Source organism: Leuresthes tenuis, unplaced genomic scaffold, assembly GCF_036924035.1.
Source record: "Leuresthes tenuis unplaced genomic scaffold, fLeuTen1.0.hap1 SCAF_6, whole genome shotgun sequence".
Lineage (NCBI taxonomy): Eukaryota > Metazoa > Chordata > Actinopteri > Atheriniformes > Atherinopsidae > Leuresthes > Leuresthes tenuis.
Window position 1 is genome coordinate 1,548,169 of NW_027325360.1, and position 20,447 is coordinate 1,568,615.

Below are 20,447 nucleotides of genomic sequence, written 5' to 3' on the forward strand. Positions count from 1 at the left end.
TTAACTCCATGTTCATCCTCCTTGTAATTCAGCCTCCAAAGGGAGGAGGCTCAGCGTCTCATCACTGCCGCCATCATGGGCGAATCTTTCACAACAGAAAGATTAATTACAAGCTAAACACACTGATTCACCTGGAGGCAGCGCTGCAGCTGAGCCCAGATCATTTAATTTATGGCCTTACTCTCCTTTCAGCAGCCTGTCTGGCAAAGGATGAACATCTTGTGTTATAAACAGTGATATGTGAGGGTTTGGGACATATTTATTGCTCTAAAAAAGGGCCCGTGGTCGTGGGTTGTCACATATATTCTTCTTCTTCGCATCAGGAAAGAAGAATCGGTTTGAAAATGATTCGTAAATCTAATCAATCCGTCAAATGAAGGCAACAAGATGGAATGAGGGGGAGCTCCCATGATGCACCTCTCCTCTCACTGACATTATCATCAGGTGAGCCTGAAACATCCCATAGTTCTGCTGCTATAGGCCCAGCCTGCTGGGGGAGCTCCCATGATGCACCTCTCCTCCCTCCATGTACAGATGACATCATTGCTGTCATTAACTTGTGTTTCTCTCTCTCAGCAGGTGTCTCTGGCCTGGTGTTACGCTGCTTGTTGTCCCCTCTTTCCTGTCCTCTCAGCAGGTATCTCTGGCCTGGTGTTACGCTGCTTGTTGTCCCCTCTTTCCTGTCCTCTCAGCCCCAGCTGGTCCAGGCAGATGGACCCTTCCTGGTTCTGGTTCTGATGGAGGTTTCTTCCTGGTTCTGGTTCTGATGGAGGTTTCTTCCTGTTAAAAGGGAGTTTTTTCTCTCCACAGTCGCCTCGTGCAGCTCCGGATCAGAGAGAAGATTCAGTTTCAGGTTCTGTATGAACTGGACTAATTTGGAATTTAATTTATTGGATTAATTGGATTCTAATTGGCTTCTTTTTTCACTTTTTATGACCTCGGAAAAAAACTAATTGTTTTGTTTATTGTTTATTGTTCATCACTGAAAGGATCCACATTAGCTGTAACTAAAAGTGGGACGAGCAAGTCTTCCTGGGGTCTACAAAACAAACAAAAAATATTTAAAAAATGACTTGACAATGATAATATAAAAGCAATAAAACATTATAAACATAATCCGAAATTATTCCAAAATAAGTCAATACATTCATGCAGTCTGTTCCCTACTCACAAAGTTAAATAGAGGATTCTCAAATGGTACTTTAAAGATATTTTGCTATTCAGTTACGTAACTGTTCTGGTGACATCATCGGCACCAAGTCAAATGAACCTGATCACATCCGAACATTTAATTTTAGAAGAAAACGAGTTGAGAAGAAAAGAGAAAAGAAGAAAATGTAGTCGTGTTGAAAGCCAGCCTGTTCCACAATCAACCACAGCCATCTTCTTCACTACGGTATCAATGTGTTGCCCATGACAACCGACTATCAATTATTGTGCCCAATAATTTCACTTTGTCTACCTGTTCTACAGGTTCAAGCTCATCTTTGGTGTCGATGACAGTTTGTGACTCGATCCCAAGATAATTGATTTGGTTTTCAAGATATTCAGTAAATTGGTACTAAATTTTGTTTTATCCAATCAAAAACCATATTTAACTCAGCTGATAAAACATAAAACATCGTCCAGTTCAATCACAGTTTTTGCAGCATTATACAATGTGGAATCATCAGCATACATTTGTACAGTTGCTTTGCACAAAACTGATGGTAAATCGTGAAGAAGGGATATAAGAGTGGTCCCAGGACGCTCCCCTGCGGTACCCCACGATCCAAGACCTTAGAATAAGACCAGCTGCCAGTGTAATAAACCTGTTGTGTCCTTTTTGTGAGACAACTCTTCATATATTGGATGGCGGTTGGACTAAACCCAAAGTATTCCAGTTTATCAATGAGTAGATCGTGATCTATGACATCGAGTGCCGCAGAAAAAGCACCAATCATCTCAGAGTTATCCATTTCCTTGAGCCGATCATCTGTCGTTACTGTAAGGGCGGAACAAGTTTAATGGTTATGTCTGAAAGCACTTTGGAAATCTGTGTTCAAGCCGTTACAGTCAAAGTATTCCTGTGTTTGTAGCTTTAGATGATTAGAATCAGTTGTTAAACTTTTAAAACACAAATCTGGGTTTGAATCCTCCTTCATGGAAACACTCAGCTGGACTCAGATGGTCCCGGCTGCTCTGTTCATGCCCCCAAAATCCCACCTTTTAGTAAAAACAGTAAAGTGTATATTGATCCAGCTGAATTCCCCATAAAGCTGCTCTCATTCACATGTTTTTCTGTTTCTTTTGTCAGAAACTCTCTCTCACAGCACAGCGTTGCAGCACCAGACAGTTCGAGCTGTAATCATTGTTTCATGGGGACATATTCACTGAAACTTCTGCTCATAATCATAAATAATTAGTGTGGTTTTCTGTATTTTTGTGGTAAATGTTGAGTTTGAGTCGTCTTTTCCATGAGGAAGTTAAATATTATGATGCCCACATGAATAAAAAAGAAGAAATTCACTCTTTTTATCTCACTATTGGGACCTGATACGGCTGTTAGCTTCTTTTTTTCTTCATTTGTGCGGCTTTAACTGACAAATGAAGCACAGATCCACGCGTGCGTCATCATTCATATAAATATCTGTCATCATGGTTATATGGTTAATTAAAACTGTAGTTCGCCCTTTACTTTGAAAAATAATAACAGGAAGCGCAGTTTTTACGTCAATTGCCTTGACACGTGCATATCGTGCAGGTTTTGCATTGGGAGCCAAAAAATTCTTCTTCCGAAGAGTCCCGCCTTTCTTCCTGTTGCTAAATAGTGATCAAAGAGAATCTCAGCGGCACGGCTCGGCGCCTGGTCTTCCTGCCAAATACTGAGTCCATGTTGACCTGCTTTTTCCCGCAGGTGGCGCGTTCACGGCGGGCGCGTTCACGGCGGGAGCGTTCACGCATAAACGCTGTTTGCTCGTGTTTTTTCACAGAAGGACACCATCTGTTTCAGACACTGCGAAGTTAATAAAACGGTGTCTGCAGCGTGTGGCGCGCACGGAGCCGCGGCAGGCGGCGCTGTTTCTCTGCTTAAAGACTGACTGGGAGTCAGTGTCAGCTGATCCAGAGTCAGATTAGTTGCGTTTGACTATAAGATGGAGAAGGCTCAGCTGATCCAGGACAGATTTGGTCGTGATAGAAAAGCGTTCGTTTTGAAATTTTAAACAGCTCAGCGGGGCGGCGATTGTCAGTCTTAGGAAAAACACAGTGAGGAAGCGGTGCCGCCCATCCGGCATACTCCGGTGATAAAACCAATGTGACAAACGATAAAGTTACAATCAGAGCAGAGAAAATTTTGGTAAAACCGAAACCCGACTGCTTCCTCTTCACTTTACACAACTCTTACCGAGCGGACCGAGGTGCATGTTAGCGCAGCGAAGACGGAGCTTCATCCACACGGCGGGACACCCTGGAAAAGACGGAGAACCCTCAGGAGGATGTCCAGCGCCGGGGACTGGAACTGACTATCGTTACGGAAAGATGTGAGACGAACCGGGAGAAACAAGCGACCGAGGCCAACGACATCATGTTGGTCCGGAGCTCGGTGAGTGTTGGCTGGGTCAGCACTGCTGGCTAATGTCGGTGTTGGCTTGTGTGTTGAATAAACTGTGGAACTGCAGGCTTCCTCTGTGAGTTGGGTCCGGTTAAACGCTCGTGGCTAACTCGGATGTTAGCTTACCGGTAAGTCGCCCACTAAGCTAGCAGCTAGCTGTTAGCTGTTAGCTGCTAGCTGCTAGCTCTCTGCACTTCAGGGAAACGTTGCTCCAAACAGCAGCTTTATGCCGGTTTATGCTCTGAAAATGTTACCTGGAGAGTCTCAGGACCTGAATGTGCATTTCTGAGATTATAACTAATATAACTGTGTCCCAACCTGGAGTTCAGTAACTCCAATAAACCGCGTCACTTATTGATAAGTGTCAAACTCACATTCTGCCTTCTGTTTGCTCAGTGTTAGACCAGGCCTCTGTTATTCATTTAAAAGGAAAAAGTGAACTGAAAGACAGTCTAATTTCTTCTATTTAACCAGTAAATATATAAGTTTAAATGCGAGCATCTTAATTCCTCCTTTTTATTAGATTTCACAGCTGAAAAAGGACCCAAAATGCATTAAAAGTACTTTAAGTCATTGCTGTTTTCTACTATAAAACCTCCCAGTTTTCTTGTTTAAACTTCTTTTTTCTTTCAACTTTACTGTTAAAAACTGTACTTGGACATGGCTAGTAATGGATGATCTAAAATAGTGATAATTGTTCCGAATAATCTGTAAAGTTGTCAGTAGGTCGTAGAAACCAAAAGGTAATATTCCCGCTAATTTGTGTGTTTGGTGCTATTTGCTTACTGAAAAATGTAAATTAAGTGTCTTTTCTGCAGCTTATTCAGCTTTGAACACTGTAGTTTGAGTTATTTCATTATTAAATAAGCCGATAAATGCAAAACGCAGAAGTATAAAGTTAAATGTTCACAGGAGATATTCAGATATTCAAATTCACAGGAGATAACGGAGCTGTTTGCTTCCTCTTTGTGGAGAAGCTTTGGTTTGTAATTTATTTGCATGTAAAACTACAATATTTGAGTAAATATCTGGCAGCACATGCATGGTCAGAATATCACATCTGTGGCTCATCTGCTTTTACACTTTAACGCCTTAATTAAGATTAATTAATTACACAAAAATTAACGAATTTTAATCCTAAACTTAATTCTGCACCGCGGAGCGTTTCTCACTGGATGAGTTTCATACCGATTATACTGGATAATCAACAACAAACCACAGCTTTGGCTGGGAAATGTTTTAAAGAACAGCCGGATGGTCGGTAAAGAGGCTGCAGTCCTGGTTCTGTCTCTTTTTATCTGTCCTGTCCATTAAAAGGCATAAAAAACCTTTAAAAACGGACGATAGATGGAAGATAAAAGCACGGTTGGTTAATGTTTTGTTGCTTAAGCTTTTGTATTCAGTCATTATTCAATGTTACTCTAAAATCCATGTTTAAAAAAAAATGCTTCTCACCGTTTTCAGGTCAAATATTTATGTGCGATTAATTTTGATTAATTACAAAACCTCTAATTAATTAGATTAATTGTTTCATCTTGTGTCCGACTTTACACACATATATGAACTTAAGTTCATCCCATTCTTAATCCAGAGGGTTTAATATGACCTCGGCCCATCCTGTGCAGCTGGAACAGCTTCAGCTCTTCTGGGGAAGCTTTCCACAAGGTTTACGACTGTTTTGAGGGAGTTTTTGACCTTTCTTCCAGAGGCTCATTTGTGAGGTCAGACACTGATGTTGGACAGAAGGCTCTCAGTCTCTGCTCTAATTCATCCCAAAGGTGTTCCATCGGGCTGAGGTCAGGTTCTTCCACACCAGACTGGCTCATCCATGTCTTTATGGACCTTGCTTTGTGCAGCCATGTTGGAGCAGGAAGGGTCCATCCCCAAACTGTTTCCACAGAGTTGGGAGCATGAAATGGTCCAAAATCTCTTGGTATCTGAAGCATTCAGAGTTCCTTTCACTGGAACTAAGGGGCCAAGCCCAGCTCCTGAAGAACAGCCCCACACCATAATCCCCCCTCCACCAAACTTTACACCTGGCCCAATGCAGTCAGATGAGTACCGTTCCCCTGGCAACCGCCAAACCCAGACTCCTCCATCAGGTTGTCAGGTGGAGAAGCGTGATTCGTCCCTCCAGAGGAGGCGTCTCCACTGCTGTAGAGTCCAGCGGCGGCAGCTTTACTCCACTGCATCCGACGCTTTGCATTGCCCCTGGTGATGTGTGGCTTGGATGCAGTTACCATGGAAACCCACTCCATGAAGCTCTCTACGCTCTGTTCTTGAGCTGATCTGAAGCCACGTGAAGGTTGGAGGTCTGAAGCGATCGACTCTGCAGAAAGTCGGCGACCTTTGACCCCGCTCTGTCATCTTACCTGTCCGACCACTTCCTGGCTGAGCTGCTGTCGTTCCCCATCTCTTCCACTCTGTTATAACACCACTGACAGCTGACTGGAATATTTAGCTGCGAGGAAAGTTCACGGCTGGACTTGTTGCACAGGTGGCATCCTGTCAGGGAACCAGGCTGGAGTTCACTGAGCTCCTGAGAGCCGTTCTTTCAGATGTTTGTGGAAGCGGTCTGCAGCTGAGGGGCTTTAATTTATACACCTGTGGAAGTGATGGAACACCTGAGTTCAATTATCTCACTGAGTGGATACTGGTTTCAGAACTAAATGTTTTTGTTGACCGATGTCCTCTGGACCTGTGATCAGACAACAAGACAAAATAAGATGATATTTCAGATCATGGAAAGCAGATTTAGGATGTTTGAACATCTTTAAAGAACTAAAACACCAGTAAATATCCGACTCTTCGAATATTTTTCCCCATAAAAGATGTATCTGGAGTCACTTTCTGAGCAACTGGAGACTGATTTAAAACTATAAAGGACTAAATTATTTAATTTATTATAAGAACAATGATCGATTTATCCTCAAAAAGCAGTAAATTCCCTTTGAAAAGCCCTCAGAAGCTGTTTAAAAGCAACTCGACTCAGGATTTGGTCGTTCCTGCTGTTGATGCCGGTTTTAAAGATGTTTTTGGATCTGACTGCAAACTGCTGCTGATTAACGGTAATAATTTAGCCTCATTATGCAGATGTCAAAGCACTAAATAGAGTTCAGACAGGATCATAAAACCTGGTTCTGAATGTGCTCCAAAACGTCCAAATTCACCCTTTTTCTTCTTCTTCGTCAGTTAGAAAATGTTCTGTGAAACATTTCTGTTAATAATGTGCTTTTTAAGGAGCTAAATAAAGACCCATAAAGGTGATAGTTTGACTTTAAGCAGCAGAAAGTCTCTCTGGGCCTGAAACTCTGCCTTTATGGGAACTTTACAGCAGAAAAATGTGCATGTGACCCATTTATAAACGTCTCTTTTTATGCTAGCTTTCGTAATGCAGCTGCGGAGATGAAAGGAAACCGTTGTTTCACTACTTTTCTCATCGGTTCGTTGGGCCTTACCTCTGAGGAGGAAACTGAGGATTCTGGGAAGTGATATAATCGCATCAGGATTTACTTTGTGGTTCTGACGCAGCAGCTGAGACTGGGCTGAGTTTCACCGGGTCACTGTTGATGAAACGCTCCGTCAGACTCGTGCACGGCTCTGCTGGCTCAGAGGTCCTAAACCCCCCCCCAGCAGCACATACCTGCAGCTGTAATCTGTTCCCAGGGCCTCCTGCTGCCGTACGGACCCTCTGAAAACTGCTCTTCAGCATCCGGCTGTGAGCCTCATTTCTGCTGCACCCAAAACTTTGTTGTTGCATAACTTTGGTGAACAAACTGCTCTAAAGTTGAACTGGATTTGTTTCATGTTGCTTTACTTTTGATCATCCATCGCAGCAGCAGCAGCAGCTGGATCTTATTCAGCGCCTCAGACTGTTCCTCCTCTTCAGATCAGAGTTTATTAGTAAAGTGACACTCAGTTGGTTTCTCCTCAGACTCCTAACTCTAAATAAGTCTCTTCAGCTGACGTCGTGTTGTTAGCTGTGGATAATAAACAGTCTGAGTGTTTCAGGCGTTTATCTGATGAAACGGACCCATCTGACGTGGTGCAGAAGCTTCATCTGACCCGGTTCTGCCATCTTAAAGCCTTGGACCAGAGTATGGACCACTTGTGATGCAGAGTATGAATGGATGCTGTCTGAGAACAAAGCATTAATCTGTTTTACTGATGCTTTGGGATAACAACGTGAGATCGGCTCCTTCTCTGCTCGCTGTTCTTCCTCAGTCTGCTGACGGGTCGCTGTGTTTAACGGCTGAGATGTGCTTTACTGCCACCTGGTGGCCTGGAGTGTCCATCCAGCCGACTCTGGATGGATCAGCTGGACAGCCAGATCGTCCTGAATCTAATCTTCTGAAAGTCTTGCCGCCTGCAGGCTCACTGGCTTCCTGTCGGGTCGATGCTGCTTAAAGCCGCTCTGTTTCAGACAGGAAGCTGACGCTGATGAATGCTCATCATCAGCATGTTTGCTGTTGATAGAAACGTCTCTGAAACCAGCCGGAGCTCAGAGCGACGGGGCCTTCCTCTGCGTCTGCCACCGAGGACACAGTCGTACTGTTTGAATAACCTTTATTGAACCGTCCGTGGACTTGTTTCTGTTGGGTGTGAGCTCAGCCAAGAGGCTCTTTGTGAGAGCTGAAAAGTCCTCTGAACCCAGAAGGAAGTCCTGCAGCTCTCTGGCACAGATCTGTGATGCACCCGCCGGCTTTTATTGTCTTATTGTAGAGATTTACTCTGGTCCGGCTGGGTTTTTGTCAGCAGCAGTTTCCACCGTGGCCCGGACACATAAAGTTGTAGAGATGGAGCAGGTTTGTGAGGAAACATGAGAAGAACGACTCGGTTTCCGTTTAAAAACAGCGGGTCGGAAGACAAAGAATAAAACCCGATTATCTGCTAAATATGCTGTAAACAGCAGCTGAATAAGTGTGTTTTCACCCCCTGAAAGACCACAAAACAAAGAGCCTCGAACTTTCCGAATAAAAGGTCAAACGAAGCCAAACGGCTTTCCCAAAGACGACCTGCTTACTGCTTATTCTTTATTCTCAGGATATTTTCACTGGAGCCATTTCTGCGTCGTGGGGTCAAACTTCCACATAACGTTTTTCTCTGAGCTGCAGCTTCTTTCCTCCGATGTTCCCGGCGTCTCACTCAAAGCTCGCCGCCTCGGTTCGAGCTTCCTGTTGAAACCTTCGGCTCAGACTCTGAAAGGAGTCCCGCTGAGAACCGTCCCCGTTTAACCTGGAACGCCCTGCAACAGCAGCCTGATCACATGCTGCACATCTGTCTGACTCACAGCCGCCTGTGGCGCTGTTCTCCATGATATGAAGCGATGGTCGGGCAACAGATGGCTGACTGAAAAGCAAAGGGAGTCATTTTTATGGTGAAACGGAGGATGAAGTAGCTTCAGAGCGCCTTTTATTTTTAAAGAGCAGCAGATGTTGGAGGAGTTAAAGGAAGCATCTCATGCAGCCAGTTAATGTTTGTTTCTGCTGCTGCAGCAGATGTTGGAGGAGTTAAAGGAAGCATCTCATGCAGCCGGTTAATGTTTGTTTCTGCAGCTGCAGCAGATGTTGGAGGAGTTAAAGGAAGCATCTCATGCAGCCGGTTAATGTTTGTTTCTGCTCTCTGCAGCAGATGTTGGAGGAGTTAAAGGAAGCATCTCATGCAGCCGGTTAATGTTTGTTTCTGCTGCTGCAGCAGATGTTGGAGGAGTTAAAGGAAGCATCTCATGCAGCAGGTTAATGTTTGTTTCTGCTGCTGCAGCAGATGTTGGAGGAGTTAAAGGAAGCATCTCATGCAGCAGGTTAATGTTTGTTTCTGCTGCTGCAGCAGATGTTGGAGGAGTTAAAGGAAGCATCTCATGCAGCCGGTTAATGTTTGTTTCTGCTGCTGCAGCAGATGTTGGAGGAGTTAAAGGAAGCATCTCATGCAGCAGGTTAATGTTTGTTTCTGCTCTCTGCAGCAGATGTTGGAGGAGTTAAAGGAAGCATCTCATGCAGCCGGTTAATGTTTGTTTCTGCTGCTGCAGCAGATGTTGGAGGAGTTAAAGGAAGCATCTCATGCAGCCGGTTAATGTTTGTTTCTGCAGCTGCAGCAGATGTTGGAGGAGTTAAAGGAAGCATCTCATGCAGCAGGTTAATGTTTGTTTCTGCTCTGCAGCAGATGTTGGAGGAGTTAAAGGAAGCATCTCATGCAGCCGGTTAATGTTTGTTTCTGCTGCTGCAGCAGATGTTGGAGGAGTTAAAGGAAGCATCTCATGCAGCAGGTTAATGTTTGTTTCTGCAGCTGCAGCAGATGTTGGAGGAGTTAAAGGAAGCATCTCATGCAGCCGGTTAATGTTTGTTTCTGCTCTCTGCAGCAGATGTTGGAGGAGTTAAAGGAAGCATCTCATGCAGCAGGTTAATGTTTGTTTCTGCAGCTGCAGCAGATGTTGGAGGAGTTAAAGGAAGCATCTCATGCAGCCGGTTAATGTTTGTTTCTGCTGCTGCAGCAGATGTTGGAGGAGTTAAAGGAAGCATCTCATGCAGCCGGTTAATGTTTGTTTCTGCTCTCTGCAGCAGATGTTGGAGGAGTTAAAGGAAGCATCTCATGCAGCCGGTTAATGTTTGTTTCTGCTGCTGCAGCAGATGTTGGAGGAGTTAAAGGAAGCATCTCATGCAGCCGGTTAATGTTTGTTTCTGCAGCTGCAGCAGATGTTGGAGGAGTTAAAGGAAGCATCTCATGCAGCAGGTTAATGTTTGTTTCTGCTCTGCAGCAGATGTTGGAGGAGTTAAAGGAAGCATCTCATGCAGCCGGTTAATGTTTGTTTCTGCTGCTGCAGCAGATGTTGGAGGAGTTAAAGGAAGCATCTCATGCAGCAGGTTAATGTTTGTTTCTGCAGCTGCAGCAGATGTTGGAGGAGTTAAAGGAAGCATCTCATGCAGCCGGTTAATGTTTGTTTCTGCTGCTGCAGCAGATGTTGGAGGAGTTAAAGGAAGCATCTCATGCAGCCGGTTAATGTTTGTTTCTGCTCTCTGCAGCAGATGTTGGAGGAGTTAAAGGAAGCATCTCATGCAGCCGGTTAATGTTTGTTTCTGCTCTCTGCAGCAGATGTTGGAGGAGTTAAAGGAAGCATCTCATGCAGCAGGTTAATGTTTGTTTCTGCTCTCTGCAGCAGATGTTGGAGGAGTTAAAGGAAGCATCTCATGCAGCCGGTTAATGTTTGTTTCTGCTGCTGCAGCAGATGTTGGAGGAGTTAAAGGAAGCATCTCATGCAGCCGGTTAATGTTTGTTTCTGCAGCTGCAGCAGATGTTGGAGGAGTTAAAGGAAGCATCTCATGCAGCCGGTTAATGTTTGTTTCTGCTGCTGCAGCAGATGTTGGAGGAGTTAAAGGAAGCATCTCATGCAGCCGGTTAATGTTTGTTTCTGCTCTCTGCAGCAGATGTTGGAGGAGTTAAAGGAAGCATCTCATGCAGCCGGTTAATGTTTGTTTCTGCAGCTGCAGCAGATGTTGGAGGAGTTAAAGGAAGCATCTCATGCAGCCGGTTAATGTTTGTTTCTGCTCTCTGCAGCAGATGTTGGAGGAGTTAAAGGAAGCATCTCATGCAGCCGGTTAATGTTTGTTTCTGCTGCTGCAGCAGATGTTGGAGGAGTTAAAGGAAGCATCTCATGCAGCAGGTTAATGTTTGTTTCTGCTCTGCAGCAGATGTTGGAGGAGTTAAAGGAAGCATCTCATGCAGCCGGTTAATGTTTGTTTCTGCTGCTGCAGCAGATGTTGGAGGAGTTAAAGGAAGCATCTCATGCAGCAGGTTAATGTTTGTTTCTGCTCTGCAGCAGATGTTGGAGGAGTTAAAGGAAGCATCTCATGCAGCCGGTTAATGTTTGTTTCTGCTGCTGCAGCAGATGTTGGAGGAGTTAAAGGAAGCATCTCATGCAGCAGGTTAATGTTTGTTTCTGCTCTCTGCAGCAGATGTTGGAGGAGTTAAAGGAAGCATCTCATGCAGCCGGTTAATGTTTGTTTCTGCTCTCTGCAGCAGATGTTGGAGGAGTTAAAGGAAGCATCTCATGCAGTCGGTTAATGTTTGTTTCTGCAGCTGCAGCAGATGTTGGAGGAGTTAAAGGAAGCATCTCATGCAGCCGGTTAATGTTTGTTTCTGCTCTCTGCAGCAGATGTTGGAGGAGTTAAAGGAAGCATCTCATGCAGCCGGTTAATGTTTGTTTCTGCTGCTGCAGCAGATGTTGGAGGAGTTAAAGGAAGCATCTCATGCAGCCGGTTAATGTTTGTTTCTGCAGCTGCAGCAGATGTTGGAGGAGTTAAAGGAAGCATCTCATGCAGCAGGTTAATGTTTGTTTCTGCTCTGCAGCAGATGTTGGAGGAGTTAAAGGAAGCATCTCATGCAGCCGGTTAATGTTTGTTTCTGCTCTCTGCAGCAGATGTTGGAGGAGTTAAAGGAAGCATCTCATGCAGCCGGTTAATGTTTGTTTCTGCTGCTGCAGCAGATGTTGGAGGAGTTAAAGGAAGCATCTCATGCAGCCGGTTAATGTTTGTTTCTGCTCTCTGCAGCAGATGTTGGAGGAGTTAAAGGAAGCATCTCATGCAGCAGGTTAATGTTTGTTTCTGCTGCTGCAGCAGATGTTGGAGGAGTTAAAGGAAGCATCTCATGCAGCAGGTTAATGTTTGTTTCTGCTCTGCAGCAGATGTTGGAGGAGTTAAAGGAAGCATCTCATGCAGCCGGTTAATGTTTGTTTCTGCAGCTGCAGCAGATGTTGGAGGAGTTAAAGGAAGCATCTCATGCAGCCGGTTAATGTTTGTTTCTGCTGCTGCAGCAGATGTTGGAGGAGTTAAAGGAAGCATCTCATGCAGCAGGTTAATGTTTGTTTCTGCTCTGCAGCAGATGTTGGAGGAGTTAAAGGAAGCATCTCATGCAGCAGGTTAATGTTTGTTTCTGCAGCTGCAGCAGATGTTGGAGGAGTTAAAGGAAGCATCTCATGCAGCAGGTTAATGTTTGTTTCTGCAGCTGCAGCAGATGTCGGAGGAGTTAAAGGAAGCATCTCATGCAGCCGGTTAATGTTTGTTTCTGCTCTCTGCAGCAGATGTTGGAGGAGTTAAAGGAAGCATCTCATGCAGCCGGTTAATGTTTGTTTCTGCTCTCTGCAGCAGATGTTGGAGGAGTTAAAGGAAGCATCTCATGCAGCCGGTTAATGTTTGTTTCTGCTGCTGCAGCAGATGTTGGAGGAGTTAAAGGAAGCATCTCATGCAGTCGGTTAATGTTTGTTTCTGCTCTCTGCAGCAGATGTTGGAGGAGTTAAAGGAAGCATCTCATGCAGCCGGTTAATGTTTGTTTCTGCTCTCTGCAGCAGATGTTGGAGGAGTTAAAGGAAGCATCTCATGCAGCAGGTTAATGTTTGTTTCTGCAGCTGCAGCAGATGTTGGAGGAGTTAAAGGAAGCATCTCATGCAGCCGGTTAATGTTTGTTTCTGCTCTCTGCAGCAGATGTTGGAGGAGTTAAAGGAAGCATCTCATGCAGCCGGTTAATGTTTGTTTCTGCAGCTGCAGCAGATGTTGGAGGAGTTAAAGGAAGCATCTCATGCAGCCGGTTAATGTTTGTTTCTGCAGCTGCAGCAGATGTTGGAGGAGTTAAAGGAAGCATCTCATGCAGCCGGTTAATGTTTGTTTCTGCAGCTGCAGCAGATGTTGGAGGAGTTAAAGGAAGCATCTCATGCAGCCGGTTAATGTTTGTTTCTGCAGCTGCAGCAGATGTTGGAGGAGTTAAAGGAAGCATCTCATGCAGCCGGTTAATGTTTGTTTCTGCAGCTGCAGCAGATGTTGGAGGAGTTAAAGGAAGCATCTCATGCAGCCGGTTAATGTTTGTTTCTGCTGCTGCAGCAGATGTTGGAGGAGTTAAAGGAAGCATCTCATGCAGCAGGTTAATGTTTGTTTCTGCTCTCTGCAGCAGATGTTGGAGGAGTTAAAGGAAGCATCTCATGCAGCCGGTTAATGTTTGTTTCTGCTCTCTGCAGCAGATGTTGGAGGAGTTAAAGGAAGCATCTCATGCAGCCGGTTAATGTTTGTTTCTGCAGCTGCAGCAGATGTTGGAGGAGTTAAAGGAAGCATCTCATGCAGCCGGTTAATGTTTGTTTCTGCTGCTGCAGCAGATGTTGGAGGAGTTAAAGGAAGCATCTCATGCAGCCGGTTAATGTTTGTTTCTGCTGCTGCAGCAGATGTTGGAGGAGTTAAAGGAAGCATCTCATGCAGCCGGTTAATGTTTGTTTCTGTAGCTGCAGCAGATGTTGGAGGAGTTAAAGGAAGCATCTCATGCAGCCGGTTAATGTTTGTTTCTGCTCTCTGCAGCAGATGTTGGAGGAGTTAAAGGAAGCATCTCATGCAGCCGGTTAATGTTTGTTTCTGCAGCTGCAGCAGATGTTGGAGGAGTTAAAGGAAGCATCTCATGCAGCCGGTTAATGTTTGTTTCTGCTGCTGCAGCAGATGTTGGAGGAGTTAAAGGAAGCATCTCATGCAGCCGGTTAATGTTTGTTTCTGCTCTCTGCAGCAGATGTTGGAGGAGTTAAAGGAAGCATCTCATGCAGCCGGTTAATGTTTGTTTCTGCTGCTGCAGCAGATGTTGGAGGAGTTAAAGGAAGCATCTCATGCAGCCGGTTAATGTTTGTTTCTGCTGCTGCAGCAGATGTTGGAGGAGTTAAAGGAAGCATCTCATGCAGCCAGTTAATGTTTGTTTCTGCTCTCTGCAGCAGATGTTGGAGGAGTTAAAGGAAGCATCTCATGCAGCCGGTTAATGTTTGTTTCTGCAGCTGCAGCAGATGTTGGAGGAGTTAAAGGAAGCATCTCATGCAGCCGGTTAATGTTTGTTTCTGCTGCTGCAGCAGATGTTGGAGGAGTTAAAGGAAGCATCTCATGCAGCCGGTTAATGTTTGTTTCTGCAGCTGCAGCAGATGTTGGAGGAGTTAAAGGAAGCATCTCATGCAGCCGGTTAATGTTTGTTTCTGCTCTCTGCAGCAGATGTTGGAGGAGTTAAAGGAAGCATCTCATGCAGCCGGTTAATGTTTGTTTCTGCAGCTGCAGCAGATGTTGGAGGAGTTAAAGGAAGCATCTCATGCAGCCGGTTAATGTTTGTTTCTGCAGCTGCAGCAGATGTTGGAGGAGTTAAAGGAAGCATCTCATGCAGCCGGTTAATGTTTGTTTCTGCTGCTGCAGCAGATGTTGGAGGAGTTAAAGGAAGCATCTCATGCAGCCGGTTAATGTTTGTTTCTGCAGCTGCAGCAGATGTTGGAGGAGTTAAAGGAAGCATCTCATGCAGTCGGTTAATGTTTGTTTCTGCAGCTGCAGCAGATGTTGGAGGAGTTAAAGGAAGCATCTCATGCAGTCGGTTAATGTTTGTTTCTGCAGCTGCAGCAGATGTTGGAGGAGTTAAAGGAAGCATCTCATGCAGCCGGTTAATGTTTGTTTCTGCTCTCTGCAGCAGATGTTGGAGGAGTTAAAGGAAGCATCTCATGCAGCCGGTTAATGTTTGTTTCTGCAGCTGCAGCAGATGTTGGAGGAGTTAAAGGAAGCATCTCATGCAGCCGGTTAATGTTTGTTTCTGCAGCTGCAGCAGATGTTGGAGGAGTTAAAGGAAGCATCTCATGCAGCTGGTTAATGTTTGTTTCTGCTCTCTGCAGCAGATGTTGGAGGAGTTAAAGGAAGCATCTCATGCAGCCGGTTAATGTTTGTTTCTGCTCTGCAGCAGATGTTGGAGGAGTTAAAGGAAGCATCTCATGCAGCCGGTTAATGTTTGTTTCTGCTCTCTGCAGCAGATGTTGGAGGAGTTAAAGGAAGCATCTCATGCAGCCGGTTAATGTTTGTTTCTGCTGCTGCAGCAGATGTTGGAGGAGTTAAAGGAAGCATCTCATGCAGCCGGTTAATGTTTGTTTCTGCTCTCTGCAGCAGATGTTGGAGGAGTTAAAGGAAGCATCTCATGCAGCCGGTTAATGTTTGTTTCTGCTCTCTGCAGCAGATGTTGGAGGAGTTAAAGGAAGCATCTCATGCAGCCGGTTAATGTTTGTTTCTGCTGCTGCAGCAGATGTTGGAGGAGTTAAAGGAAGCATCTCATGCAGCCGGTTAATGTTTGTTTCTGCTCTCTGCAGCAGATGTTGGAGGAGTTAAAGGAAGCATCTCATGCAGCCGGTTAATGTTTGTTTCTGCTGCTGCAGCAGATGTTGGAGGAGTTAAAGGAAGCATCTCATGCAGCCGGTTAATGTTTGTTTCTGCTGCTGCAGCAGATGTTGGAGGAGTTAAAGGAAGCATCTCATGCAGCCGGTTAATGTTTGTTTCTGCAGCTGCAGCAGATGTTGGAGGAGTTAAAGGAAGCATCTCATGCAGCCGGTTAATGTTTGTTTCTGCTCTCTGCAGCAGATGTTGGAGGAGTTAAAGGAAGCATCTCATGCAGCCGGTTAATGTTTGTTTCTGCTCTCTGCAGCAGATGTTGGAGGAGTTAAAGGAAGCATCTCATGCAGCCGGTTAATGTTTGTTTCTGCAGCTGCAGCAGATGTTGGAGGAGTTAAAGGAAGCATCTCATGCAGCAGGTTAATGTTTGTTTCTGCAGCTGCAGCAGATGTTGGAGGAGTTAAAGGAAGCATCTCATGCAGCCGGTTAATGTTTGTTTCTGCTCTCTGCAGCAGATGTTGGAGGAGTTAAAGGAAGCATCTCATGCAGCCGGTTAATGTTTGTTTCTGCTGCTGCAGCAGATGTTGGAGGAGTTAAAGGAAGCATCTCATGCAGCCGGTTAATGTTTGTTTCTGCTCTCTGCAGCAGATGTTGGAGGAGTTAAAGGAAGCATCTCATGCAGCCGGTTAATGTTTGTTTCTGCTCTCTGCAGCAGATGTTGGAGGAGTTAAAGGGAGCATCTCATGCAGCCGGTTAATGTTTGTTTCTGCTGCTGCAGCAGATGTTGGAGGAGTTAAAGGAAGCATCTCATGCAGCCGGTTAATGTTTGTTTCTGCTGCTGCAGCAGATGTTGGAGGAGTTAAAGGAAGCATCTCATGCAGCCGGTTAATGTTTGTTTCTGCTGCTGCAGCAGATGTTGGAGGAGTTAAAGGAAGCATCTCATGCAGCCGGTTAATGTTTGTTTCTGCAGCTGCAGCAGATGTTGGAGGAGTTAAAGGAAGCATCTCATGCAGCCGGTTAATGTTTGTTTCTGCTCTCTGCAGCAGATGTTGGAGGAGTTAAAGGAAGCATCTCATGCAGCCGGTTAATGTTTGTTTCTGCAGCTGCAGCAGATGTTGGAGGAGTTAAAGGAAGCATCTCATGCAGCCGGTTAATGTTTGTTTCTGCTCTCTGCAGCAGATGTTGGAGGAGTTAAAGGAAGCATCTCATGCAGCCGGTTAATGTTTGTTTCTGCAGCTGCAGCAGATGTTGGAGGAGTTAAAGGAAGCATCTCATGCAGCCGGTTAATGTTTGTTTCTGCAGCTGCAGCAGATGTTGGAGGAGTTAAAGGAAGCATCTCATGCAGCAGGTTAATGTTTGTTTCTGCAGCTGCAGCAGATGTTGGAGGAGTTAAAGGAAGCATCTCATGCAGCCGGTTAATGTTTGTTTCTGCTCTCTGCAGCAGATGTTGGAGGAGTTAAAGGAAGCATCTCATGCAGCAGGTTAATGTTTGTTTCTGCTCTCTGCAGCAGATGTTGGAGGAGTTAAAGGAAGCATCTCATGCAGCCGGTTAATGTTTGTTTCTGCTGCTGCAGCAGATGTTGGAGGAGTTAAAGGAAGCATCTCATGCAGCCGGTTAATGTTTGTTTCTGCTGCTGCAGCAGATGTTGGAGGAGTTAAAGGAAGCATCTCATGCAGCCGGTTAATGTTTGTTTCTGCAGCTGCAGCAGATGTTGGAGGAGTTAAAGGAAGCATCTCATGCAGCCGGTTAATGTTTGTTTCTGCTGCTGCAGCAGATGTTGGAGGAGTTAAAGGAAGCATCTCATGCAGCCGGTTAATGTTTGTTTCTGCAGCTGCAGCAGATGTTGGAGGAGTTAAAGGAAGCATCTCATGCAGCCGGTTAATGTTTGTTTCTGCAGCTGCAGCAGATGTTGGAGGAGTTAAAGGAAGCATCTCATGCAGCTGGTTAATGTTTGTTTCTGCTCTCTGCAGCAGATGTTGGAGGAGTTAAAGGAAGCATCTCATGCAGCCGGTTAATGTTTGTTTCTGCAGCTGCAGCAGATGTTGGAGGAGTTAAAGGAAGCATCTCATGCAGCCGGTTAATGTTTGTTTCTGCTGCTGCAGCAGATGTTGGAGGAGTTAAAGGAAGCATCTCATGCAGCAGGTTAATGTTTGTTTCTGCTCTCTGCAGCAGATGTTGGAGGAGTTAAAGGAAGCATCTCATGCAGCCGGTTAATGTTTGTTTCTGCAGCTGCAGCAGATGTTGGAGGAGTTAAAGGAAGCATCTCATGCAGCCGGTTAATGTTTGTTTCTGCTCTCTGCAGCAGATGTTGGAGGAGTTAAAGGAAGCATCTCATGCAGCCGGTTAATGTTTGTTTCTGCTGCTGCAGCAGATGTTGGAGGAGTTAAAGGAAGCATCTCATGCAGCAGGTTAATGTTTGTTTCTGCTCTCTGCAGCAGATGTTGGAGGAGTTAAAGGAAGCATCTCATGCAGCCGGTTAATGTTTGTTTCTGCTGCTGCAGCAGATGTTGGAGGAGTTAAAGGAAGCATCTCATGCAGCCGGTTAATGTTTGTTTCTGCAGCTGCAGCAGATGTTGGAGGAGTTAAAGGAAGCATCTCATGCAGCCGGTTAATGTTTGTTTCTGCTCTCTGCAGCAGATGTTGGAGGAGTTAAAGGAAGCATCTCATGCAGCCGGTTAATGTTTGTTTGTTGCTGCTGCAGCAGATGTTGGAGGAGTTAAAGGAAGCATCTCATGCAGCCGGTTAATGTTTGTTTCTGCAGCTGCAGCAGATGTTGGAGGAGTTAAAGGAAGCATCTCATGCAGCCGGTTAATGTTTGTTTCTGCTCTCTGCAGCAGATGTTGGAGGAGTTAAAGGAAGCATCTCATGCAGCAGGTTAATGTTTGTTTCTGCTCTCTGCAGCAGATGTTGGAGGAGTTAAAGGAAGCATCTCATGCAGCCGGTTAATGTTTGTTTCTGCTGCTGCAGCAGATGTTGGAGGAGTTAAAGGAAGCATCTCATGCAGCAGGTTAATGTTTGTTTCTGCTGCTGCAGCAGATGTTGGAGGAGTTAAAGGAAGCATCTCATGCAGCAGGTTAATGTTTGTTTCTGCAGCTGCAGCAGATGTTGGAGGAGTTAAAGGAAGCATCTCATGCAGCCGGTTAATGTTTGTTTCTGCTCTCTGCAGCAGATGTTGGAGGAGTTAAAGGAAGCATCTCATGCAGCCGGTTAATGTTTGTTTCTGCAGCTGCAGCAGATGTTGGAGGAGTTAAAGGAAGCATCTCATGCAGCCGGTTAATGTTTGTTTCTGCTCTCTGCAGCAGATGTTGGAGGAGTTAAAGGAAGCATCTCATGCAGCCGGTTAATGTTTGTTTCTGCAGCTGCAGCAGATGTTGGAGGAGTTAAAGGAAGCATCTCATGCAGCCGGTTAATGTTTGTTTCTGCAGCTGCAGCAGATGTTGGAGGAGTTAAAGGAAGCATCTCATGCAGCCGGTTAATGTTTGTTTCTGCTGCTGCAGCAGATGTTGGAGGAGTTAAAGGAAGCATCTCATGCAGCCGGTTAATGTTTGTTTCTGCTGCTGCAGCAGATGTTGGAGGAGTTAAAGGAAGCATCTCATGCAGCCGGTTAATGTTTGTTTCTGCTGCTGCAGCAGATGTTGGAGGAGTTAAAGGAAGCATCTCATGCAGCCGGTTAATGTTTGTTTCTGCTCTCTGCAGCAGATGTTGGAGGAGTTAAAGGAAGCATCTCATGCAGCCGGTTAATGTTTGTTTCTGCAGCTGCAGCAGATGTTGGAGGAGTTAAAGGAAGCATCTCATGCAGCAGGTTAATGTTTGTTTCTGCTGCTGCAGCAGATGTTGGAGGAGTTAAAGGAAGCATCTCATGCAGCCGGTTAATGTTTGTTTCTGCTGCTGCAGCAGATGTTGGAGGAGTTAAAGGAAGCATCTCATGCAGCAGGTTAATGTTTGTTTCTGCAGCTGCAGCAGATGTTGGAGGAGTTAAAGGAAGCATCTCATGCAGCCGGTTAATGTTTGTTTCTGCTCTCTGCAGCAGATGTTGGAGGAGTTAAAGGAAGCATCTCATGCAGCCGGTTAATGTTTGTTTCTGCTCTCTGCAGCAGATGTTGGAGGAGTTAAAGGAAGCATCTCATGCAGCCGGTTAATGTTTGTTTCTGCAGCTGCAGCAGATGTTGGAGGAGTTAAAGGAAGCATCTCATGCAGCTGGTTAATGTTTGTTTCTGCTCTCTGCAGCAGATGTTGGAGGAGTTAAAGGAAGCATCTCATGCAGCCGGTTAATGTTTGTTTCTGCTCTCTGCAGCAGATGTTGGAGGAGTTAAAGGAAGCATCTCATGCTGCAGGTTAATGTTTGTTTCTGCTCTCTGCAGCAGATGTTGGAGGAGTTAAAGGAAGCATCTCATGCAGTCGGTTAATGTTTGTTTCTGCTGCTGCAGCAGATGTTGGAGGAGTTAAAGGAAGCATCTCATGCAGCCGGTTAATGTTTGTTTCTGCAGCTGCAGCAGATGTTGGAGGAGTTAAAGGAAGCATCTCATGCAGCCGGTTAATGTTTGTTTCTGCTGCTGCAGCAGATGTTGGAGGAGTTAAAGGAAGCATCTCATGCAGCCGGTTAATGTTTGTTTCTGCTCTCTGCAGCAGATGTTGGAGGAGTTAAAGGAAGCATCTCATGCAGCCGGTTAATGTTTGTTTCTGCAGCTGCAGCAGATGTTGGAGGAGTTAAAGGAAG

General features: G+C 45.3%; 1 protein-coding gene across 1 annotated transcript in view; it reads left to right on the top strand.

Annotated features, from left to right (window-relative positions):
• Positions 1–3,131: 3,131 nt before the first annotated feature.
• The window catches only part of mfsd14bb (major facilitator superfamily domain containing 14Bb), a 37,568-nt gene continuing 20,252 nt past the window's right edge, over positions 3,132–20,447 (top strand). The window contains exon 1 of the mRNA XM_072387169.1: positions 3,132–3,583. Coding sequence (XP_072243270.1) covers positions 3,566–3,583 — 18 coding nt within the window. The 5' untranslated portion in view covers positions 3,132–3,565. The remainder of the gene's footprint in view (positions 3,584–20,447) is intronic.